This window comes from Notolepis coatsorum (assembly GCF_963971535.1).
Source record: "Notolepis coatsorum genome assembly, chromosome: 9".
Classification (NCBI taxonomy): Eukaryota; Metazoa; Chordata; class Actinopteri; order Aulopiformes; family Paralepididae; genus Notolepis; species Notolepis coatsorum.
Window position 1 is genome coordinate 60,569,667 of NC_140173.1, and position 26,741 is coordinate 60,596,407.

Consider the following 26,741-nt stretch of genomic DNA (forward strand, 5'->3'; position numbering starts at 1 on the left):
AGATGGAGGTGAGAATAGAAACAGGGCGGTAGTTGCCTGGGTAGTAACTACAAAATCACACACAAACCCAGGCAGACCGCAGTAACTTCAAAACTGAGAAAAATGGCTTTAAAGTTTTTTGACTTGCCATCCAAAATGTGTTATAGGTAGATAGATGATAGTACCCAGATTTATCATGTATTAATTAAGTAATCTTTAGGCATACAAAAATATGACGTAATTATTTTAATTAACCCCAAAAAAGCAGATACTGCACTCTGCTGCACGATTTCCTTAAATAATTATACAGGTAATGTACAGGCAACGTGCAGTAACTTCAAATACAATGTTGTTTTCCCTCCAGCTTTCATAACTTAACCCAAATAAATAGATAATATAGACGCTTCGCGCACTATCACTGACGTCATCACGCAGCGCCAGGCTGAGTGAGGAGAGACGAGCTGAGAGAGTCGTTGTCGTTCTCGTCAACTTTATTTTCTATTCTTATTACACACATAACTAATTAAACATGTACTACAGGTTAAACGGAGTCACACAAAGGCTCGCAGGAGCCGCACCCTCGGCGTATTTTCCTCAGGTAAGAAACATGAACTGATAATAACATGATGACCTTCACTGTCTACAGCCTCAGCTAACAATGTGTTTAGTAACGTCAGCGAGCAGCTAACGACATTATCCAGCTGCTGTGACTACTAGTCAGATACAAAACAATGTTCATAAAGAAATCACGACATAGCTTAACGACTTTTATCTAGGTTATCAAAGCTCACAGGGTTACTCTTGCTAACCGGCTAAGCTAACGTCAGCTCTACAGACAACAACGGTGATTGATTGAAAACTTTATTAACAGATTGCAGAATGGGTACAGTACAGTACAGCTCAATACATACACTTGTTAAGGGGATGCAGACCAGAGAAAGACTTTCGTCTTGTTTACATCAGGGTCCCCCATTTTCAATTCATCATAACATATATGACACACACGACATACAGATTGATTGATTGAAAAGTTTATTAACATATTGCAGAATGGGTACAGTACAGTACAGCTCAATACATACAATTGTTAAGGGGATGCAGACCAGAGAAAGACTTTCGTCTTGTTTACATCAGGGTCCCCCATTTTCAATTCATCATAACATATATGACATACATGACATACAGATAGACAGTACTGCTACATCTATACATTTATGACATATCAGATTTGCAAATACAGTACTGTTTGTGATACAAAGAGTGTCCAGAAAAAGAGTGTATATACATTTGACGTAGAAACTGTACATTGGAGGAGGTTGGGTGGGTGGGTGGGGTTTGGTGGGTGGGGGCTGTACATTGGAGGGGTGGGGGTGGGGGGGGGGGGGGAGACACTGTACACTACATTGGAATACTGACAAAGCCATACTTGGTAATTGACTGTACAACTGGGTTAAGACATTTGTAGGGGCCAGTTTCGAATTGCAGTCTCCCGTAGGTGTTCTTTGAGAGTGTTTTTGAAGGTGGGTAGTGATTCACATTCCTTTACAGCTTTGGATAGGGCGTTCCACATTGATGTGGCATAATTGCGAAACGTGTTTAGTCCCTTGTTTGAGCCGAATCTGGGTTTAACATGATTTGTGGAGCTCCCTCTGGTGTTGTGATCGTGGTATTCACTGACCTTTGGGAAGAATTTTGACATGTACATGGGTACCTTGGTCGTGTAGTGTATCTTGTAGACCAGGCCCATTGCAAGTTGCTGTACTCTGTCGTCTACTCTAAGCCATCCTAGGTTGTCAAAGTGGGCCGGGGTGAGGTGGGTTCTAGGAGTCGGGTCAAGCAGTAGTCTGACTAGCTTGTTTTGAGATGTTTGTAATTTGTTTTTTAGTGCCTTTGAGGTGCTTTGGTACCATGAGGTGCAAGCATAGTCGTAGTACCCTTGAATGAGTGCTCCTGCCAGAGTCTTCAGGGTATTCTTGTTTACCAGAGAGGAGATCCGGTACAAGAATCGAGTTTGTTGGTTGACATTTTGTCACAGGAAAGATTAGCCTCTAGGATGGAACCTAGGTAGGTAATTTCATCTTTCCTTGTGACAATATTGTCACCCACTGTAACCGAGAAGCCGTCAGTCTTGCTGAGTTTGTTATTTGAACCGAAGAGTATGGACTCTGTTTTGCCCATTTGTAATGATAGTTTGTTGTCGGCGAGCCATATGCAGATTTTGCCTAGTTCCGAGCTGAGGGCTTTTTCAACCTGTAACTTGTTCTTGTCAGAGACCAGCAGGGCTGAGTCGTCCGCAAACAGGAACAAGTTGCAGTCACAAGCTGACGACATGTCATTTGCATAAATTAGGAATAGTAGCGGTCCTAGTATGCTTCCTTGTGGAACACCACAGCTCACTGTGAGGGGGGGGGATAGGGTACCGTTTACCTCCACCATCTGTTCTCTCCCCTCCAGGTAGGATTGTATCCAGCTCACTGATAAACTATCAAAACCTATTGCTTTTAGCTTGTCAATCAGAATGGTGTGATTAAAGGCCTTTTGTAGGTCCAGCATGACCATGCCGCAGTATTTGCCCGCATCCACCTCTTGTTTGATGTGGTCATTCAAATAGAGAAGGCAGTAGTAGACAGTACTACTACATCTATACATTTATGACATACCAGATTTGCAAATACAGTACTGTTTGTGATACAAAAAGAGTCCAGAAAAGAGAGTATATACATTTTGACGTAGAAACTGTACATAAAGTATCTGACTAAAGATAGCTAAAGGTAGATGTTAACTAACTAAACTAAATACATAAGTAGCGACGTTGGCTAACGTATTAGTCGTGATCGAGTGGCAACATTACTTGATGTTGTCGTCTATTAGCATTTTCCTCCAGACGGTTCAAGTTGTTTTGTTTTTCCAGGGCCTGAAGCCTGGCCTGCCTGCCGAGGCTCCGCCGATGATCTTCGCCACTCCCACCAAACTGGTCTCAGAAGGCGGTAGTCGGGTGGAGTACCTGGGACCAAACAGAGTCCCCGACCTGCAGAGATTATTCCAGGTACCTGATCTACAGATTTAACCCTGATCTACATCTACAGACTTACCCCTAACCCTGATTTACAGGCATAGACGTAACCCTAACCCTGCATGTTGAACTGTATATACATACTGTGTATACCACAACTCCGTACATACATCTAATTAGCACTGTTACTCACAAATCTAAAAATCCATGGCAGCCTGTTGGATCCTAGCTGGTAGACCCAACTTCTACTGTGGTGAAAATACCATAGGCCTGAAAATAAATAATCCGCAATACAGGGCTGTCTTAAATGCTTCGAAGCTTCGAACGTTCGATTCGATGGCACAAGCTTCGAACATTAAAAAAAAAATCGAAGTTAAAAAAAAAAAAAATAATATAAATTTTTTTTTTCAAACATTTTTTTTTTCAAATTTTTTTTTTTTTACTTCGATTTGTGTGTGTGTGTGTGTGTGTGTGTGTGTGTGTGTGTGTGTGTGTGTGTGTGTGAACTACCCATCCCAGTTAGGACAGCCGAATCCCGTCCAATCTTTCGCCGTCGACTAAAGACTCACTTCTTCAACCATTATCTGAAATGATAAAAAAAAAAAAAAAAAAATCTAACCGTGACTAACCTTACTGTCATGCACTTGTCCTAATAAACTAACCTACACTGTAACACGCAACACTTTGATGAACATTGTTACTCAGCTGATAGAGTTGTACCCTTCTTGCTGTCTTGTCGTACAGAACTTGTAAGTCGCTTTGGATAAAAGCGTCAGCTAAATGACTAAATGTAAGTGTGTGTGTGTGTGTGTGTGTGTGTGTGTGTGTGTGTGTGTGTAGGTGTGTGTGTGTGTGCGCGCACCTTGTAGAATTCCACACATAAGAAAGAAAGATACTGGGATGAATAAACAAAATAGGAAATAAAATGTAGAAATGCATGCAATACATAAATAAATATGAATCTCCATATATGAAATATAACATTTAGATAAGGTGCTACTGAGATGTTTTGGTGAGTTCTTTGTTTTTTTGTGGAAGTTGCCCTACTTAAAAATGCATGAACATTCACTGATAATTGGTCTGTAGTGGAGTCTACAAGGTCTACATTGCCGGACCATGTAGAATCCGGACCTTGTAGACTGACATAATTCTGTGCATAGTTTAGTCTACACAGGCCATATTTCAAATAATCAAAATCTTACTTCATTCATCTTAAACATTCTTGATTTGGGGGATTGGTAGTTCCCATGAAATCTGAAGTTGTTCAAACGACAACAGCGATCCACCTTGAATTAAATCACAGCCGAGTGAAACCTTGTTGGATGCGTCAGTCACGAAAGGGGCTACTTAATTAATTAATCCAACCCACTTTATTTATAGAGCACATTTTAAAACAACGTTTACGAAAGTGCTGTACAAGTCCCACAACATAAGATACAAAAAAATAAAAAAAAAATATTAAAAAAAAATATTTTTATTTATTTATTTTTTTATTTTTTTTCGAAGCTTCGAATTAAAATCGAAGCTCGGCCCCGAAGCTTCGATTGCCAAAAAAAGCTTTGAAGGTCAGCCCTATGGGCCAGACATGATGTAAATAAGTGATAATGTAAAGACGTGATGTAAATACATGAAATTACTTTGTTATTACACTACCTTGGTTGCAGTGATCTTTTCCTCAAACTGAGCTACGCTATCTGACTTGCCATGGTTAAATTAAGTGACCTGGAAGCAGGTAACTTCAATTAGGGAAACAGGGCTCTACGCTAACCTTTTTCACTAGGGGCACAGGTGCTCCTAAATGAAAAAATTTAGGAGCACACAAAGAAATTTAGGAGCACCCAAAAATATTTAGGAGCACAGTGAAAATATTTCAAGTAACAGAGTTTATTTTAACTTTTTTTAAATAAATGTATATTTGTACTGTGCGTGCATGTGCAAACGGGAACGGGACACACATCTGTGCAATAGCACATACCACCAAAGTCACTGGCCCACTGTGTGCGTGTGTGTGTATCATCTGCGTGTGCAAACGGGAATGGGACACAGACATTTGAACTATTAATTAAGTGATTAATGCCTACTGTGGCAAAGTTGTAGCCAACAACTAGGCCTAATAAGAAAGGCAGTGACATTGAACAAAAAGGAGACACTGGCTTTACAACCAGGGCCATCAGTAGAGGGGGGAGCTAGTGTTGCTCTTCTAGAAAAAGAATACTTTCAGGGTTGCCTATTGAAATACTGTACACCTCCAGTACAGAAACATTGTTTATGAGTTTGCGTGTCAGGTAGACCATTGATTGACAGTCGATTCTGCCAATTACGACGTCACACCGCTTGCACTCTGGCCGTCCGGCGCTGCAGCTGGACCCTATTGCCCACCTCTGCGGTTGATAACGCTAGCCAAGTTAGCTGTACACACATACACAGTGGGCCAGTTGTAGGGGTGTAACAAACTAACAATGCATCGCAATGCATCGATCCTACTTTGCAATATTTACAAAACATGACATTGTTTTCGAACTCTAGCCATGGGAAAATGTTTAGCCAATTCATGTTAAATTTGTATGTCTTCCCTCCGGCTCCAGTGGGTGTAGCTTCGCTAGCTACAGTGGCTACATTGGGTGCTACAGTGGGGGTAGTAGTGGGTGTAGCCTCGCTAGCTTGGCCAACTTCGCTAGCATGCTGGCTAGCGTCAGTATCTTGGTTAACGTTAACTATCACCTCTGTAACCATGAGCTGCCTCGCCTGACTTCTCATTCTCCGGTATCTTTCGCGCAAAATAAAAATTAATGGGCTTTGACATGGCTGTATTGTCTGACTCAGACAGTGACGCTGATCGTTACTTTCAGTTTCCAGTCGCGTGACCACAGGAAATTCTACTGTGATTGGAACGTTTATGCGGCTGTGAACTGTGGGACTTGTAGTTTTTTAACGATTCTCGCAGCGGAGAAAAAAAAGAACGAATGAGGCTGTAATCTGCACTCGCACGCCGTGCGAGTAATTGATTTTTCAGGTTCGCACACACATATTTTTAGGGGCATATGCGAGCAATATGGTCGCACTGTAGAGTCCTGGGAAAGCCATAGGAACCCTCATTTCGACATGTCTGGTACAGGGACCGGACTCCAGCTGGTCCCTGGGGTCTTCTGATCAGGGCCTCCTGGTGGTGCCCAGAACCAGGCTAAAGACTAAGGGGGTGGCCAAGCTTTTGAAGTAGTGGCCCCTAGGCTCTGGACTGAGCTCCCCCAGATCTTGAGAGCCTCCCCCTCTGTGGACTCATTCAAGGGTCAACTAAAAACCCACCTGTTCAGGTTGGCGTTTGGCCATGTAAACAGTGGCTCGGGGGCGACAGTGGCTCGGGAGGTAGAGCAGCCGTCTGGCAATCACTTTAGTCAATGAGCGGGCGAGCACATTTGCGAAAGCATAAACTACATCTTAAATTATGGCTATGTGTCTAATATGCCCGTTGCTTATCAATGACTTGCTTGCAGTCAACATTGTCGAAAACGGATTGTTTTTTCATCTGTACATTTCCGTTTTATACCATTTTGAAAAAAAGCTCGTTTTTGAAAATTTCCAGAAAAAAGAGATTCTGCAGGAATCGGCCTTTACTGGAATACACAAAAAACATTGTCATTTTTCGGCCTATTTATGAATAATTTTCAAATAAACGCTAGATTATCGATAGTATATGTGTACTTATGCACGCTATAGAAGCGGGCTGAAAAATCGATTATCTATTTACTGATCAACACACACACACACACACACATATATGGCCCACGTTGATATATCTGTGAAAAAAGCTCTGATCATCCCAAGACTGGTAAAATAGATTCCTTACCTCAGATCAGATGTTCTCCAAAAAGATTATTCCAATTCCTGATCGCCATTCCAAATATCGATCGCGTTTATTGATCCAACTCTGGGTGCTCGAAACACATATTCCACGCTGTTCTGAGGGACCACAAAGATTGCAATCGGCTCGGATTACATGCCTGAGAAGTAAAATGTGGATTCCGGATTTTCTTTTCCCCATGCATTTTCATCGACTCCATTCCAATGGGTGCATTATCATCCTGGAGACGATAGGGGGCGGTATTTTTCCTGTTTGAGCTCAAAGCCAGTCCCAAATGGTAACGTGAGGCTAGATTTAGAGCCATATGAAATCCGCGATCACGGAATCGCGGACGGAATCGCGGAATTGAGCAATAAAAATGGAATCAACTGTAAAAAAAAAAAAAAAAAAAAAAATTTTTTTTTTTTTTTTTTTTTTGGGACTTGTACAGCACTTTGTTCAACTTTGTCAGTGCTGTAAAGTTTAAACCCTTTTAAATTTTAGACAAACAAAACACTTTGCTTTCATGAAATATTGTAAGCCGTCATTTGAGGCTTTATAAAAGCCGCACAATGAACACAAATCTGTCAGTGCCGAGTCCGACCTCATCTTAAATAACAAACAGCATTGCTTGTTGTAATTAACAAAGAGAGGCAGAGTTGATTTAGCAAAAAAAATATATATATAATTTATATTTTTATATTTTTTAATCAAATTTTATTTTCATATTCGAATCCCATGCCCATCGAACGAAGCTTCGAAGTATTTAAGACAGCCCTATTAAATGGACTGTTATATCTTATTAAATTGTGGACATTTATTCATTCCCACTTATTAGACACTATTTCTGATGGTAAAATGAGCATACAAAGCAAAATACAGAATTCTGAAATATTAAAACGGAAAAAACGGAATTTGGAAAAAAATATAATGGAATTTGGAAAAAAATAAAACGGATTCCATATGGCTCTAGCTAGATTGATGAAAAATGAATGGAAATCGCTAATTTTTTTTACGATTAATAACGAGATTTCTCGTGGCTGGCACTCAACGGTTGGCATGAACTAACGAGATTTCTCGTGGCTGGCACTCAAAGTGTTAACCTTGGATGTGTTTTTATTTTTTATGAATTGCCATGTTTTTTTTTTGTTTTTTTTTTACGTGTGCAGCACTCTGTGCATTCGTTCTGGGAAGGGTGCTATACAAATAAAGCCTTACTTACAATGCAATCGCATGTTGGATTGTGTAGCTCAGTTTGAGGAAAAGACTATAAACATTGCACTTTCCAAACGATCGACTGAATATTGCAACAAAGCCAACAAAGTTTACATTATGTTGCACCCAATTGGTGAGCATTTTTTTGTCTGGTATTTTCACTCAACCTCATAACATGCTAGGCTCACCTACAGTATGCATTTCTCAGATTGTTGGTAGTGCTGTCCATACGGTCTAACATGCTTTTACATAAACTACAATTTTCTCGGCCGGCCAACATGAGCGATAACATTCAAATTTACCGGCCAAGTGTAAAATGTAATGGCCATATCATGTAGTTAGTACACGTGTGGTCATAATTGAAATGCATGAAAACATGGTTAGGATAATTAATCATACATACTTACAGGAGTCTTTAATAACGTTGAATTGTGATACATTTTGTGAATAAATTCATTCTCTAACAATTTATCTGCTGGCAAATGACTCCTTTGGACAATCTGTAGAGCTAGGCCTGCCGCGATAAGCAATAAATCGATTAATTGCTGCGATAATTAAAATGAATGCAATGATTTTGACGGGCGCGATTAATTGCTATTTGCGCGTTTGTTTTAATGAGGCGGAACCAGTGCCCCTCAGTCACTGTCCGTGTTGGGAGGCGGGCCGCTGACGTTACTAGAGTACAGCACGGGAGCTCCGTGGGGCAACGCCACATAGACATTTCTCAATAGTGTTGCTCCTTTTAACCAAGTAGCATTATTTGTAGTGTAACGTTAGCTATTTTTAGACCCAAGTAGTTACTCGCTACTGCCCGGAGAAACTGGACTGCTAAATAAAGATTAAAGATCTAGCGTTCGTTGATGCTCATTCAATGCTAACAACATTAGCTACAAACGAAATACAACGTATAGCATAGCTACAAGTACAACACAGAATAACGTTAATACAATTACATGCATCATTGTTTACAATTAACGGGTGGGGCTAGTCAAAGGACTGGACACGGGGACAAGTTAAACATGAATTAATTTATTATAACACTCCGGTAGTTTCGAGTCGTGCTGCAGTGCTTACGCACCACAGCTATTATATTATATACTGCTTTGACGCTTCCTCCTCATCGTTGATTGCCTGTAGTAGCTGCATCTAACGTTAGTAGCTAACGTTAAAACTAACCTAAAGTTAGTTGTTCACCAACAATTTGTTTTATCATTAGCTCAAAAACATCATATCATTAGCCCAAGTTGTCGGCTCATAGTTTCTGCTTAGGATAATCACAAAATACTTCCGGTCCGGTCGGTGGGCTTCAAAATAAAAGTCTAAACACCGGAAAAGACGGAGCGGTGGGCTTCAAAATAAAAGTTTGGGGAAATAAATTTCAAAAAAAAAATTCTCTAACCGGTCGCAATAATATCGCTTATCGCGATATTTTCGGGGGCAATTAATCGCCCAGCAAAATGTGTTATCGTGGCAGGCCTATGTAGAGCTATTTAAACACATATTTTTTACAGAAATTATACCAAAATACCACTTACAGCACCTTTTAACGTGAATAAGCATGTCATTTAACCCATAGTCCATTCCAACCAGCAGTGAGGACCGTGTAGATCACTAATCTGTGTAGATCACATGGTTGTAGACCATAGGTGTCAAACTCACGGCCCGCGGGCCAAATCCGGCCCGCCGCGTCATTTGATGTGGCCCCCCAAGAGCTCAGGTAAAAAAAAATATTTTATTTTTTTTTCTTTTTTTTACATTAATATTGGGTTAAAAAATAGCAGTGTTAAAATAATTGTGGGTTAATGCGTTAATAAAGCTTTAACTTTGACAGCCTTAGTTATTACACATTCTTACACATACATGTATGTTGAACATCTGAGGTAACAAAGGAAAAAAGCCAAAAGCACTTACTCCTCAGACATTCTTTGACAATTTTACAGCCCAAAATACAAAAAAGATCCAGGCGGAATAGGTAACAAAGGGTTGAAGAAATATTGTCTGAACTGTCGGATGCAAACTGGCTGTGTGACATAACCGAGCATCTTGCTCAATTGAATAAGAAGCTGTAGGGACGCAAACAAGTCCCACCCAAAACTTGACCAATATAGTTGTGAACTGAGACAACCCTTATTTTGTTATTTTTGAGTACAGTTACAGTTGTGTGTTCATGCAGACACATAATAGCAATTTCATTACAAATTGAAAATGGGGGACCCTGATGTAAACAAGTCGAAAGTCTTTCTCTGGTCTGCATCCCCTTAACAATTGTGTGTATTGAGCTGTACTGTACTGTACCCATTCTGCAATCTGTTAATTAAAGTTAATTAAACTATCTTCCATTAGTTCCTCTGCAAGGTTGTGTGCAGCCATTTGTTTTTGTAACATCTGCTACATCTGTCCCACGTGTTCTTTGCAGCTCACAGTTGTTAGTTCTGCCCCTCTTGACTTAACAAACTTAATGTCATAGCTTGTATTTGATGATATTCTTCTTTGTTATTTACTTGAATGGTTTGATCATTGATTGGTGGAGTAATATGGAGTTCTGATAAACTAAAATTATTTGTTAAAATAACATAAGCTAACATATATTTTTACATTTATGCAAATGAATATGCAATATGTATAACTTTAATAAGTAATAAATACAGAAACACCATGTTTTAACAATATGTAAATGTGTAGCTACATTTATTTTACATTACATTAACATTTATACGGTCTTTGGCCCTTTGAGGGCAACCATAATGCTGATGTGGCCCTCTGTGAAAATGAGTTTGACACCCCTGTTGTAGACGGTCCTCATTTAAAATAATCTGAAAATCGTACACAGTGCCTGTTTTTAAGAGCAGTGTGTGTGTGCGTTCAGTTTTATAGATGGGTGGCCCTAGATGGTTTATTATCCTCAGAGAGGAAATTATTTTCCACAGTTTGTGCACACAGCAAAGAAAACGTATACAGTAAGAGACAAAAAAAGAAATTAATCATTACATTATACAGACCACCGGCTGAGATGAATGATCATCACTGAGGCAATATACTATGCTTATTTAGTGTTCTTATTGGCACAGGGGACACAGGACTATGCATATTTAGTTTGTATAGTTTATTTATGTTCGTATGGCACAGGGCAAAGGACGGGACAAAGTCTTTGCTCAAGGCCCTTCTGTACACAGGGTAACCAGAGGGTCAAGGTCGTCTTTATTATCCCCAAGGGGCACTTTATGGTACAGCAGTAACCACCTCTATCAGACACATAAACAGTCATATAAAAATCACAGAAATCACATTGACTTATTTAAAATAACAATAGCAGCAGAGATAAAATAACAATAGCAGCAGAGATAATGAGTCTGAGTTAATATGACTCGATACAAAAACACAAGATCACATTGACTTGTAAAGAACAATGGCAGCGTCAGTGTATTAGTTTCATCTTGGCAGATTGTACCTGCAACAGAACTCATCTGCCAGTGGGTGGCTGGGATGCTCCAGGTTTCACTTCCTCAATAAATAATAATAAAAATACATTTAATTTATAAAGCGCTTTTCAAGAACCCAAAGACGCTGACAATGAGCAAAACAAATTAATAGAGAGAAACAAAGAACCACAGGGAATAAGCAACAGTATGAATACGCAGTACATAAAACCACGGGTAACGAATACAGAGTCCAGTAGGGGAACAGTCAGGGAAGTAAGGAAACCGAGGGGAGGGGGGGGACAGGAGATTGAGAGAAAGTAGGGGAAGGGGAGGCAATGTTCTGACCTCACCAGACGGGTCATTTAGCATCAAGCCTGCTATTCTGCTGCACTGCAGTTTATTTTAGTTTTTGACGACAAGTGACCCGTACCGATTTACAAATGTAAGAGGACTGACTCAATAAAATAAAGGGGGGGGGGGGGGGGGGTAAAGTGTCTGTGAATTGGGTGCTCTCCATGTGTACTTTGCAGTGTTCAGGTAAATGGTGCATTTATAGAACAGCTTTTATCCAAAGCGCTTTACAACTTATGCCTCACATTCACCCATTCACACACCAACGGCGGAGGCAAACAGACAAACAGTCTGGCCAACATAGTCACATAGTCAAGATGGCCAGCAAGATAATTGGGACCCAGCAGTTTTCCTTGACAGACATTTATAACAGACAAATTCTGCGGAAGGCTCAGACGATCTTAGACAGCTCTGACCATTGTGGCAATTCCAGGTGTAGGGGTGGCAGAATAAACAACACACAGACCGGTTGCAGTTCCCAAAATCACTCTTTATTTTCTATTTAAATAATGATCGCTTGCTGGCGGTAATCTGTCGGCCGGGCGGCGTCTCCGCTCTGTGGCCTCTCGCCTTGCGCTGCTACGGGGGACTGAGAGGAGGCTCCTCGGCTCCATTAAGTCCCCCCTCCCCAGGGTTAGAAATTAAAAAAAAAATTCAAGGGCTTTTTTTGCCCCCCTTAATTGATTTTCGGGGTCTTTTTTTTGTATTTCGGGGCACTGAATTTTTATGATAAACGGTAGGTGTGGGACGGTTCACAAAATGGAGGTTCGGTTCGTATCACGGTTTTGGGGGTCACGGTTTTCGGTTCTGTTCGATATACGTAAATTTTTATTAAAAAAAAATAACACTCAAATCTAAACATGCTTCTCATATATATATATATATTAGAGCTGGGCATAGATTAATTTTTTTAATCTAGATTAATCTACCTGCAATCCTGGAATTAATCTAGATTAATCTAGATTAAAATGGCTCAAAAAAAATAAAAAAGTCTGCCGAAGGTGTTCAAAATAGGTGTGTTCTACCCAAATAATGACCAGAGGAGGAGATTTATCCTCTCCTCTTCATCTGAGGAGTCACTAGCTGTTCTATCTCCTTGTTCAACAGCATGAACATGTCTCTTCTTTTTGTAATTTCCAGTGTTTCTTTTAAAACCAGATTTATCGTAATTTTCTGTGCCCTTCCTTTGATGCCATTAACATTGTTACACTGATATTGACATCATATGTATATACTCTGTCAGGATCTAGGGGTAACAGTACTGTATATTTGAATACCGCTTATGTCACAAATGTATCAGTACTAAATACCTATATGTCCCTATGCCATAAATGTCATGTATGTTGTGTATGTCATAAATGTCTATATGAATTGAAAATGGGGGACCCTGATGGAAACAAGACAAACGTCTTTCTCAGGTCTGCATCCCCTTAACAATTGTATGTATTGAGCCGTACTGTATTGTACCCATTCTGCAATCTGTTAAATAAAGTTTTCATTCATTCATTCATTCACAGCTCTCTCCAGTGTCAAATCACTCTCTGTCAGTAGTTTCTTCTGTGAACCTTCATTTCTTAATCCACAGACAAACCTGTCTCTCAATGTGTCTTTTAGTGAATCTCTAAATTCACAATGCTGCTGACTGGTTGCTCACACACAGACTGCTGCAGAAGCAGGTTTCTCAACAAATTCAGTGCAAGCTCAGTGTAACAGTTCCATGAATGAATGAATGAATGAAAACGTTATTTAACAGATTGCAGAATGGGTACAATACAGTACGGCTCAATACATACAATTGTTAAGGGGATGCAGACCAGAGAAAGACGTTTGTCTTGTTTACATCAGGGTCCCCCATTTTCATTTATTTGCTCCATTGTCATTAGCCCCTTTCATGACTGTGATGCACTGAGTGAATTCACAGTCACTTGCTCCTCAATAGGAAACCAACCTAGATTTACCATGAAGGACTGGTTCTGGCCGAACCGTTCGTTATACAAGAATCACAGAGAAATTACAAAGGTACTCACAGTTGCACGAGGATTTCGGACAGAGATAAGGGATGGTGCGCATGCGCTGTGATCACCCAACGGCGGAAATAATGCCGTTTTGAGCAGTTTATAAAAATTATTTAAAATGTTTATTAGCAACGCAGAGCTTTCAAACCATCCCGTATCTCTGTCCGAAACCCTTGTGCAACTGTGAGCACCTTTGAAACGTCTCTGTGATTCTTGTATAACGAACGGTTCAGCCAGAACCAGTCCTTCATGGTAAATCTATGTTCGTTTCCTATTGAGGAGCAAGTGACTGTGGATTCACTCCGTGCATCACAGTCACGAAAGGGGCTACATTGTCATCAAACGGTCCAATATTTCCAATAACCCAAGCCATTTCTGTTGTAAACACTCACGATAGTCCAGTCGATCCTTCCTTTAGTGTGTAAAGTGGATTTCCTCCTCTTGTAGATGTTTTCAAGTGCCGCCCGAGTAACGTGAGCTAACATGCTAACATCAGGGTCTCCCATTTTCATTTCATATTGCTCCAGATTGTCATCAAACGGTCCAATATTTCCAATAACCCAAGCCATTTCTGTTGTAAACACTCACGATAGTCCAGTCGATCCTTCCTTTAGTGTGTAAAGTGGATTTCCTCCCCTTGTAGATGTTTTCAAGTGCCGCCCGAGTAACGTGAGCTAACATGCTAACTCGCTAAGCTAACGTTAATAATGGAAACAAAGCTCTCAACGGACTTCTTCTTTCTTGCATTGCACAGATTCAGACGTCCTCATCGCCGAATTGTGTTATATCCTGAGTGTAACTGAGGGGTACAATTCCCTGACTGTATTGATAAGTATGGTATCATTAAACCACTACCGTACTTTAATTACTGGCCATACAGTACATGATATATAAATATGATGAACACTTCCCACAATGAATCGGTTCCACACAAAGGTGTAATCAAGTATTTATTGCAGCAAAAGGTACATAATATACTTCTCTGTATTTTACTTTGGATGCGCTTATAAGGCAAAGGAATGTGCGTAGGCAAATCAATAATGAATGTCCATTCTCTGGTTACGCAGGAGGTAATTATACAACCTGAATCTTAGGGAATTATATCTATGGTACACTAGTAATATATAGCGGGAGATACTGGAAGGGTCCCCCCGGTTGTAAGCCAGCAGGGGTAGAGGATCTGTCGGTAGTAGAGAGTCTGGTCAACGATGACTAAGGAGACTCCAAGTACAGGAGACGGTGCAATAGTCTCTTGATCCACAGACGAATACAGCTGTTCTCCGTAGACTGTAGCTCCACAGTGAAGAAAGCTAGCCGGCCTCAGGCTCTCTGAGGCGCAGACTCGACTGGTCTCCTCACAGGGTAAATCCAACACGTGTAGGCGTCGGCGATTCTCTGCTCCATAAATCACAGGACCAAAACAAATATAATCCAGCCGCAAAGGGCTATGTAGTCGTCGGGTAGATTAATCCAGTGTACATGTCCACACGGTTCTCGTCTAGGTCTCCTCGGGTGAAAGCGCCATGAAAGCAGCCCAGCCTGGATAAGCACTCTAGCTGATACGAGGAAGCGTTGGTGATGCTGGTCACTGTAGAACTTTAGCCGCACGATACACTATACACAAATAGACTATTACTGACTTAATAGAAATATGTCGCACTCGACGGTATAGCGCCAAACTCTGACAATTCAGTTATTAATTCGCACGCGGTCTCAATGCTCTATTTTGGGGCCAAACAGGCCATACTTCACCGCACGGAGTATCGTGGGTGAGGCTTCAACTTATTGGGTAACTCTACTTCTGTATTCACCTGCGCCATATTTATATGCACGGCGAACAATCTAGTGCCAACCTCATTTCTGTCTCGTATCCCTGGGCAAGGCCGGGCATGTACAGACATGTCTTGACGGTGGCTTTGAACCTGACTCTGGAGGCACGGCCCCGGCGCCTGTGGACCGCTGTCCAATAGGAGAATGAAATATTATGGTCTGTAATAGGCTAAAGGGATATTCCGTGTATATGTACAAGGAATATACAAGGGATATCAAACGATATACAAATACTATGCAATATATATCAATCAATAAATATATATATTCGGTTTAATCTGATCCTTTGTAACACTGAGGACTTCTTAACCTCACCTGTATAACAATGATTACCGGACCACTACTTTAGTTTAACACATTATTCTGACTACAGCTCCGGTAGTGCAATCACTTCCTGGTACCACAGCTGGGAACTACGGCAAGTATTTAAGGACAATACAGACCCAACGTTGAGAAAAAGATTAACGGCGTCAATTATATTATCGCGCGATACTAGTCTCGCGATAACGCAGCATGTTAACGCCGTTAACGGCCCAGCTCTAATATATATATATATATATATATAAAAAAAAAGTTTACAGTGTTTACAGCCTTAAATAATGTTTGGCACCCAAAGACCGAACTGACTGAAAAATATAGGCTACATTTGTCAAAGTATTAACTTAGTGCAAACAAACAATATGCTCAGCCAGCACTAGACTTTCCTTTCTATAATATAAACACAAAAAAACAATGTCAACCATGTTTAAATTCCCTGATTGTCGGTTCTTAATGGAAAGATTTGTTTTCTGCTTGAAATTATGTATCTCTACATTTATTTAGACTAACATTATTTAAATATTGAGTGCAACTGTGGTGGATTACGTAATTCGTTGAGTTGGAACTATCTATGGGTTGGCGCCGGGTCCCCACGGACATTTTAGCGTGTGGCACCTTCAGCTCCGGTAACGTTAGGAGGAGATCATAACATCAACAAGTAGCACGAAAGCGGCAATAGTCCCGGTTGGAGTTAGTAAAACACAGTTGTATGTTAGCCTTCTTGGATGTTGAATAAACGCCTATCATTGTCTTTAAACACCCCGCCTCTCAGACTCTCATTCCCTCCTCTGCTAGCTTGTAGCTACGATAACATTTCATTGACTGTATTAGCTGGGGCTAGTGCTACCATAGTTAAAACGTGCATTGTATTGTACAAACTGCTAACGCTATGGCAAGATGTGTGTATGCCTATGTAATGTTAATGGCTATGTTTTTAAAGTCGTAATGAAGATTGATTTAGATTGTGCTTGCCATTTGTACACAAACTGACTAGCACCTTGCTGCAGTGCTGCTGCTGCAGCCAGTGCTCACCTCTCCCGGCTCCGCCAAATGATTTTTTTTAATTTGCGCGCCGTCTGAACCGTACGATACACAGACGCTCCATTACCGGATAAATATATATATATATAATTAGTAAACTGTCGGGGGCATTTTGTGCCCCCCTTAACTGATTTTCGAGGGCATTTTGTCCATTTTCAAGGGCATTATGCCCCAAGCCCCCGTTAATTTCGAACCCTGCCCCTCCCCAACAGGCGCACCGCGCCGTGATTCGATAATCACATAATCACTCCTGATGGGTCTCTAGTGACAGGTGCGTCCGGAAGCGGACGCCCAAACATGGGCAGCGCCCAGCCATTGGGTCGCCACGTAGCGCCCATCAATCACCAAGCCCAGGGGTGGCTTGGGGTTGCCACAGTACCCCCCCTCCAGCTCCGACCGTCGGGGAAGAGCGTCCGACGCCCAACAGGCATCCTTCCTGGAGAGGGCGTCTGCGTTGCCATGCGCCATCCCGGACCTGTGGATGACAGAAAAGTTAAACGATTGCAACTCCAGAAACCATCGAGTCACCCTGGCATTGGTCCCCTTTGTCTTGGCCATCCAGACGATGGGGGCGTCATCCGTCACCAGCATGAAGCGCCTCCCCAGCAGATAATAACGGAGCGTCTCCAGTGCCCACTTAATTGCCAGACCTTCGCGCTCCACCGCACAATAGTTGCGCTCGTGTGGCAGCAGCTTCCTGCTCACATATAAGATTGGATGTTCCTCACCCTCCAGTTGCTGGGAGAGGACCGCTCCCAGTCCCACCTCTGATGCATCTGTCTGTACCGTCATCTCCTTGTCGAAGTTCGGGCAGACCAGCACCGGTCCCGAACAGAGGGCCGTCTTGAGGTCCTAGAACGCCGCCTCCGCCTCCGGTGTCCACTTCACCGTGAACGGCCGCCGCGCCTGGGTCACATCTGTGAGGGGAGCAGCGCGAGCAGCGAAGTTAGGGATAAACCTCCTATAATAGCTCGCTAGCCCACTAAATGTCCTGACCTGCTTTTTGGTTAAAGGGCGAGGCCACTCCCTTATCGCATCAATTTTCCTCTTCTGCGGTTTTACATTGCCCCGGCCTATTGTGAACCCCAGGTACTCTGCCTCTTCTAGTCCCAGCCTGCATTTCTTTGGGTTGGCGGTGAGACCCGCCTCCCGGAGGGCACCCAACACCGCTCTCACCTTTTGGAGGTGGGAATCCCAATCTGATGAATGAATGATAATGTCATCGAGATATGCGGCTGCATAATCCCGATGGGGCCGTAGTACTCTGTCCATCAGCCTCTGAAAGGTAGATGGCGCCCCATGCAGGCCAAACGGGAGAACTTTATAGTGTAACAGCCCGTCTGGGGTGGAGAAAGCCGTCTTCTCCCTCGAGGCGGGGGCCAGAGGGACTTGCCAATAACCCTTCGTTAGATCTAGTGTCGTGATAAACCTGGCCAGGCCCAGTCTATCAATGAGCTCATCCACTCTAGGCATGGGATAGGCGTCAAACTTTGAAATGTCATTAAGCTCCTGAAATCATTGCAGAACCTGGTTGTTGAGTCGGGTTTCGGCACTAAAACAATATGACTGGACCACCCGCTACGAGACTCCTCAATCACTCCCATCTCCAGCATGACCCGCACTTCTCTTCTTACGGCCTCTCTTTTTGCCTCTGGGATACGATAGGGCTTCAGCTTTACCTTGTCTCCCGGGCTGGTAATGATGTGGTGCTGGGCCAATGTGGTGCGGCCCGGCGTGGCCGAAAACACGTCCCGGTTCTGTTGGACCAGCTCCCGAAGCTCCTGCCGTTGGGTCGGGGACAACTGTTCCCTGATGGGAACATCGGCCGCCTCTGCCACCTGCTGCGCAAAAGGGGGGAGAGGGGGGGGCGAGAGCAACACATCCCGGGCATGCCATTTCTTCAACAGGTTAACATGGTATAACTGTCGATGCTTCCTACGGTCGGGCTGGTGGACCTTGTAGTTGACGGGACCCACTTTTTCGATTATGTAGTAGGGTCCCTGCCATTTGGCTATGAATTTGCACTCTGCTGTCGGAACCAGTACGAGGACCCGGTCCCCCACATTAAACTCCCGTGGCTGTGCGCCCCGGTCATAAATGCGCTTCTGTGCGTCTTGGGCCTGTTGCATATGTTCTCTCACCACTGGCCAGAGCGCCTTCATCCTGTCTCTCATTACCTGCACATGCTCTATGAGAGACCGGTGGGGCGACGCCGCGACGGCTGTTCCTCCCAAATCTCCTTTGCGATGTCCAGGAGACCCCGCGGCTTGCGGGCGTAGAGCAGCTCAAACGGCGAGAAGCCAGTGGAAGCCTGTGGGACCTCACGCACAGAACATCAGAAAGGGCAACAACTGATCCCAATTCTTCCCATCCTTCTCCATCACCTTTCTTAGCATGCTTTTCAGTGTTTTGTTGAAGCGTTCGCACAGCCCATCCGTCTGTGGATGGTATATGGAGGTTCGCAGCTGTTCCACTTTCATTAGTTTGCACATTTCTTTCATGACCCGCGACATAAAGCACGAGTCCTGATCAGTGAGAATGGAGTCGGCAATTCCCACCCGACTAAACAAATGAAAGAGCTCCCGTGCCACAATTTTGGCCGTCACCGTGCGTAACGGGATGGCTTCGGGGTAACGTGTTGCATAATCTATGATTACCAGTATATACTGGTGGCCTCGGGACGATTTGACTAGAGGGCCCACCACGTCGAGGGCAATTCTTGAGAATGGGGTCTCAATGATGGGCAGTGGGATCAGAGGATTTTTATAGTGTACCTTTGGTGCTGCGCGTTGACACTCTGGGCAGCTCCTGCAGTAGTCCTCTACCGCTCTCTTCATGCCCGGCCAATGGAAACGCGCCTTTATGCGCTCCATGGTTTTGTCCACGCCCAGGTGCGCTCCGAGGATATGTGAATGCGCTAGCTGGAGTACAGTGGGAATAAAGAATTTCGGCACCAGCAATAGATCTTTAACCTCATCATTCTTTTTTACGACTTGGTACAGCAGTTGTCTTTTTATTGCAAAGTGAGGATATGACAGGTAAGGTTACTCACCCCCTCCACTGGATTTCCATCTACGGTTTTGATATTCGCCCGGGCCTGCGTTAGGTTTGGGTCTTCCAGCTGGGCCGTTCCGAACTGACCCGCCAGGTTCCTCCCCACCTCGTCCGCCTGGGGGAACTCCGCAAATGGGTCCTCGTCACTGCTATCCGTCTCGGGGCCCACCTGGTGCCGTCTCCGTCTCACTCCCAGTTATATTCAGAGGCTCCGGCGTGTCGTCACCCACATCTGATGCCGTCTCAGTCTCACTCCCCGTTACATTCAGAGCACACACCTTCGGCTGACGTAATCCTTTCCTCTTCCTCGGTTTACCCGTGGAGGGTGGGGTGCGCGGGGAGATGACGGCTGAGCACAGCTGGCGATACAGGGGGCAGTCTCGACCAATCAGCAGCGCTACCGGCAGGTTGGGTATCACGCCGGCTGTCATCGAGCAGACCCCCTTGGTGGTTGTCAGGGTGATCTGCGCTGTGGGATACAACTGTGTCCCCGTGCACACAGGACACTGACACTTGCGGAGCCTCTGCGTCGCAGTGTGCCAAATGGGGCTGAACCAGCGTTATGACACTACCCGAGTCCAGGAGCGCTACTGCATCTTCGTCGTTGACGCGCACGGGTAAAAGTGTCGCTGATGTTTCCTTATGGGCCCAACAGGCTGCGCCATAATTGCACGTCTTTCCGCGGGGGTCTGAAGCTGCCGCCGATGGCATGGACACATCCCGGCCTGGGCAGTTCCACGAGAGATGCCCTGGCTCGCCGCAGTCATAGCAGCGTCTTTGGTCCTGGTCGAACAGCGGTCTTTTTCGGGGTAGTTCGGGATCACCTGCGTTCCCTACCCGGCCCCTTGGGCTGGGCTCGTCGGGACCCCTCCTCGTTCTTAGCCGCTCTGGCTTTTCCCCTCGCCCCCCTTTGAGTAAGTCCTGCGTTACCTGGTGGGCCTCCACAATATTCACTAGCTGCTCCACGGAGCGGGGGTCCGCTTGACTCGCCTGCTTCTTCGTGTCATAAGGGAGGGCTCTGACAAAGCGGTCCATAACAATCCGTTCCAAGACCGTGGGCCCTCCGGGGTCGGTCATTAGCCAGGCTCGGCTTATGCGGACTAGGTCGTGCATCTGGGAGCGCGGGGAGGCCTGTGCGTCATACACCCAGTCATGGAACCGCTGCGCACGGGACTGCAGACTATGGCCGTAACGGGACAAAATCTCCTGCTTTAGCCGAGTGTAGTTCTCGGCTTGCTCCGGTGGCAGGTCCTGGTAGGCCTTTTGCACATTACCCGACAGGAAGGGGGCCAGCAGTCCCCCCCAGTCGTCCTCTGGCCAGCCCTCCCGGCCGGCGGTGCGCTCAAACGCTAGGAGATAGGCTTCTACATCCTCCTGCTCCGTCAGCTTGGGGATGAAGCGCCCGGGGTTAGGCCGCGTCCCTGCGGTCCCTTCGTCCCGCCGGTGAGAGGCCATCCGCTGGAGCTCCGCGTGGATCATCCCCGTCTGTTTCCTCTGTTCTTGCAGGGCCTCTTCGTGCCGGGCCTGTTGTTCCAGGTTCGCCTATACGAGCTGCTGCACCAGCGCGTCCATGCTTCTTTTCGTTATTATTATTATATATATATATATATATATGTAAGGGATAATGTATAGCTACGAAGTCATTGTCGCAAAATAATTGACCGACACAGAGTTTAAAATACCGAGCCGCCTCGGCGAGGTGTTTTAAACGTCAGTGAAGGTCAATTATTTTGCGACAATGATCGAGTATAGCTATACATTATCCCGCTTATTACATGGCTAACTTACTAACAATATACCTAATTCATTTTACATCGACTCAGTCAACACTGGTTCTGGCTGCGTTCTGGCTCCGCTCGTCGCTTCGCCCCCTGTCATCGCCGGCAGCAGAACACCGGCAGTGTCTAATTGCACTGAAACAGTGTGCGTCAGTGGGCTTGATTGCGAACAGCTGCGCACAGCGGTCATTATTGTCCCACAGCGGTCATTATTGTCTGATAATGACCGCTGTCGGGGGGCTATTGACCAATCACAAGCAAGCATTTCGGCGAATGTGAAAACGCCATGTAATAAATATATATATATATTTTTTGTCTTTTATTCTACTTCGATAAAGTCTATTGTTGTTTATTCTGCACCCCTTATTGCCAGTAGACTATGCCCGCATTCTCCACCACTGTGGCAAAAATCCAGGTGTAGGGGTGGCAGAATAAACAACACACAGACGGGTTGCAGTTCCCAAAATCATACTCTTTATTTTCTATTTAAATAATGATCGCTTGCTGGCGGTAATCTGTCGGCCGGGCGGCATCTCCGCTCTGTGGCCTCTCGCCTTGCGCTGCTACGGGGGACTGAGAGGAGGCTCCTCGGCTCCATTAAGTCCCCCCTCCCCAACAGGCGCACCGCGCCGTGATTCGATAATCACATAATCACTCCTGATGGGTCTCTAGTGACAGGTGCGTCCGGAAGCGCACGCCCAAACATGGGCAGCGCCCAGCCATTGGGTCGCCACGTAGCGCCCATCAATCACCAAGCCCAGGGGTGGCTTGGGGTTGCCACACCATCCTCTCTTGGAGGAGTTTGTCCCCCTCCCCTCTGGCAGGAGATATAGGCTCCCCAGGCTAAAGAGCAACAGATTTAAAATGTCTTACATCCCCAGGGTACTAAATGCACTTAACTTCCTTTAAAATAACAGTAATGCATTTTCTTTTTCCTGGTTGGATTCTGTAAGATGTGATGTTTCTTGTGTTGTGTTATTTGTTGTTGTTGTTGTCTCTACCACTGCTGCAAAGCAAATTTTCCCTTGAGGGACAATAAAGTCTTAACTGAACTGAACTGAGGCGACCATGCAAGGTGCCAAACTGCTCATCGGGAGTAGTTAGGGGTTAGGTGATGTGATGTCTTGCTCAAGGACACTTCGACACACTGCCAGGAGGAGCCTGAATCGAACCGGGAACCTTCTGATTACCGGACGACCTGCTCTACCTCCTGATACACTGTCTAACCCTAACCTTCTGATTACCAGACGACGCTCTACCTCCTGATACACTGTCTAACCCTAACCTTCTGATTACCAGATGGCCGCTCTACCTCCTGATACACTGTCTAACCCTAACCTTCTGATTACCAGATGGCTGCTCTACCTCCTGAGCCACTGTCTAACCCTAACCTTCTGATTACCAGACGACGCTCTACCTCCTGATACACTGTCTAACCCTACCCTTCTGATTACCAGATGGCCGCTCTACCTCCTGATACACTGTCTAACCCTAACCTTCTGATTACCAGATGGCCGCTCTACCTCCTGAGCCACTGTCTAACCCTAACCTTCTGATTACCAGATGGCCGCTCTACCTCCTGATACACTGTCTAACCCTAACCTTCTGATTACCAGATGGCCGCTCTACCTCCTGAGCCACTGTCTAACCCTAACCTTCTGATTACCAGACGACGCTCTACCTCCTGATACACTGTCTAACCCTACCCTTCTGATTACCAGATGGCCGCTCTACCTCCTGAGCCACTGTCTAACCCTAACCTTCTGATTACCAGATGACCGCTCTACCTCCTGAGCCACTGTCTAACCCTAACCTTCTGATTACCAGATGACCGCTCTACCTCCTGAGCCACTGTCTAACCCTAACCTTCTGATTACCAGATGACCGCTCTACGTCCTGAGACACTGTGATAACAGTCGGATAAGTCGGGGAGTGGGAAGACCGATTTTAGTTTATGTGCAATTTGTGTCTCACAATTTGTTGTTTCTCCCCCTTGGTAGAAGTCTGACGGCATCCCTGTCCACCTGAAGAGGGGCTTGATGGACAAGCTGCTTTACAGGACAACCATGGGCCTGACCATCGGTGGGACCCTGTACTGCCTAATGGCCCTCTACATTGCTGCCCAGCCCCGCAAGTGATGCCCTATCCTGGCTCTTCACCACCACTGGATAAGCAAGATTTGACAGGAGCTACGGCATGGACAAATGATGATTACACTCTTGTAAATGGTCAAGAAAAGGAATATTATCCCCCCCCACCCACTTCCCTGTTGCTTTCCGGATTCACTTATCTTTATTTATGACCTAGTAGTGATGCTCTAATCATCTACAGGTTTAATTAATAATATACGTAGTAATCCTGCACAGTTGCTGGTGTGTTTTAACACAATCCTCGCTGGTGCGGTAATCATCTGTGTTGGACACAGCTGCTCAGCACAATGTGTTTGAACAGGGATCATTGGTGTGGGAGGGCTGTAGGGGTTTCGGTTACTTGGGGTTACTTTTGGGGGGGGGGGGGGTTGTTGATGAGGACGTGTGTTCAGAAATCCACCATGCAAACGCGATGCCAGTGTTCCTTGGGTAAAGACTTGTACAGTGTGTTCAAGAAGTTAATGTAATTTTCTTGGGAGAATAAAGTATATTTTGTTTGTAAAAAGGAAAGATTGTTTAATTTCTTTTGTAATTTTTAAAGACTTACAGAAAAGTCGGCAGCTTACTGGAGGAGTAACGATACACAAAGCTTTACTTTTGTGGAAAAGCTTTTAGATTTGGTTGCTTCAGTGCTAGAGGGGAAATCACATTTGAAAAGGTAATTAAAGAAATGTCACTAAGCTAGGAAAGGCCCCCCGTTAAATTTCAACAGATTGATTAAAAAGTCATTATGATGGGCCGTGGATGTGCAGTTCTCTCCCTGTGAATATGAAGTTACTGGAGTAACATGTTGAGGCTGTGCCTTCATCAGGGTCCAATGGTAGGGAGTCGGGACACACCCATTGGTCATTTGTATCAGTACAAATAATTGACTAGTCACTAAGAACAATAAATACATTTATAAAATACGCAGAATAAGCCTTTGTAGTGAAATCACTACATCTGCTGGGTATTAAAAAGTATTAATTCATAATTCTCTTAAAGGGGAACTATCTTATAAATGGCCTTTTTCAGTGTTTAGCATTGTTTCCTAGCTATGTGGACTTATATTAATAGGATCTATGTCTTTAATTCTCATATTGGCGCATTCTTCCAATTCTCCTCTCACAATATTCACCCTCACTGAACTGAGTCATCTGAAAATGTGCATATCTGTGATGTCAGAGATTTCTCAACTGCATAATAATGTGGCAGTTGATGTGGCAGTGCCGCAGTTGGCACCAGGCCACACAGTGGTTGGAGCCCAGCCTCAAAACGGCTTAAGATCTTGAGGTAGAAAAATGCTGTTTTTGAGTATTTGATTAGAAATACAAAACAATGAATAAAATTTTTTTTAAACTTACAGAGGTGTTCCATAGACTCACAGGAATTGTGTAAAAGTGCCCAAATAGTGAAAGAAATAGTAAAATAGTTCCCCTTTAAGACCTTAAAGGTATTAAACAATGGAATTTCCTACATTTAATTTGCACAGGTATTACCTTTTTTGGGAGGCAGCCTGGTGAAATGAAATATTATTAAATATATGAAATATTTTAGTTTTCAAGTCTTTTTTTGCTGGACTACCAAGAGCTTTGTGCATCTGGCAAGACCTTGTATGGAACCCGCAATAATTTAAATTGGTCTGCAAGTGCAGCCACCAGTTCAATGTTGCTATGTGCTTATCGTTTTTGTTGCTAGGATGGTCATGAAATTGGTACTAAATTGCTCTGTGGTATAAGTGGTATTAAAAAGGTCTTAAAATAAAGTATTAAATGTAACTTCTTGAAACCTTCAGATACCCTGAACATTGGACAAAGAAGGCCATATAACCCGGAACATTAGAGATGTAATGTTACTGCTTTCCTTTCACTTGCCCTCAATTTACAGCATCTGCTTATGAAAGAGGAGGATATTCAATCATGAAAAGGGCCAGAGACGTGAGGACGGCTTGGTATCCAAATGTTTTTATACTTTTACAGTATTGATCGAGTATTGTTTTGGTATTGGTATCCCATCCCAGGTATCGGTATTGGCACTGGTATCAAATATATATTTCAAACAATACTCAGGCTTGGACGTGAGCCAATGCTCTATAATCTGTATTCTATACATATCCAGGTTTGGACGTGAGCCTTGCCCTCTTTCCCACTTTCAAAACCACTCTCAAAGAACACCTACGGGAGACTGCAATTCGAAACTGGCCCATGTAAATGTCCTAACCCAACCCCCTCCAATGTACAGTAAATGACCCATGTATGGTTTTGTCAATATTCCAATGTACAGTTTTGCTTGTACAGTGTTCCCCACCCACCCCTCCTACCCAACCCCCCCCCCCCCCCCTCCTACCCAACCCCCCCCCACCCACGAACCACCTCCAATGTACAGTTTTTACGTCAAATGTATATACTCTTTTCTGGACTCTTTTTGTATCACAAACAGTACTGTATTTGCAAATCTGGTATGTCATAAATGTATAGATGTAGCAGTACTGTCTATCTGTATGTCATATATGTCCTGATGAATTGAAAATGGGGGACCCTGATGTAAACAAGACGAAAGTCTTTCTCTGGTCTGCATCCCCTTAACAATTGTGTGTATTGAGCTGTACTGTATTGTACCCATTCTGCAATCTGTTAATAACGTTTTCTATCAATCAAAGCCAAGGCTCTAATTATTCTATAGATATCCAGATTTGGACATGAGCCAAGGCTCTATAATCTGTATTCTATAGATACCCAGGCTTGGGCATGAGCCAGACTCT

General features: G+C 44.0%; 1 protein-coding gene across 1 annotated transcript; it reads left to right on the plus strand.

The window, feature by feature from the left end:
* The first annotated feature begins 413 nt into the window (after positions 1 to 413).
* LOC311234189 (cytochrome c oxidase subunit 7A2-like, mitochondrial) lies at positions 414 to 26,150 on the plus strand. The gene is made up of 3 exons (XM_084321311.1): positions 414 to 577; positions 2,891 to 3,025; positions 23,852 to 26,150. Exons 1-3 carry the CDS (start codon positions 509 to 511, stop codon positions 23,987 to 23,989), a joined length of 342 nt encoding a protein of 113 aa, XP_084177437.1. The 5' UTR covers positions 414 to 508; the 3' UTR covers positions 23,990 to 26,150.
* The last annotated feature ends 591 nt before the right edge of the window (positions 26,151 to 26,741 follow it).

Coding starts and splice junctions, on each gene's coding strand:
- LOC311234189 (XM_084321311.1), top strand. CDS start 509: ATGTACTACAGGTTAAACGGAGTCACACAAAGGCTCGCAGGAGCCGCA. Junction 578..2,890: donor CCTCGGCGTATTTTCCTCAG/GTAAGAAACATG, acceptor TTGTTTTTCCAG/GGCCTGAAGCCTGGCCTGCC. Junction 3,026..23,851: donor ACCTGCAGAGATTATTCCAG/GTACCTGATCTA, acceptor CCCCCTTGGTAG/AAGTCTGACGGCATCCCTGT.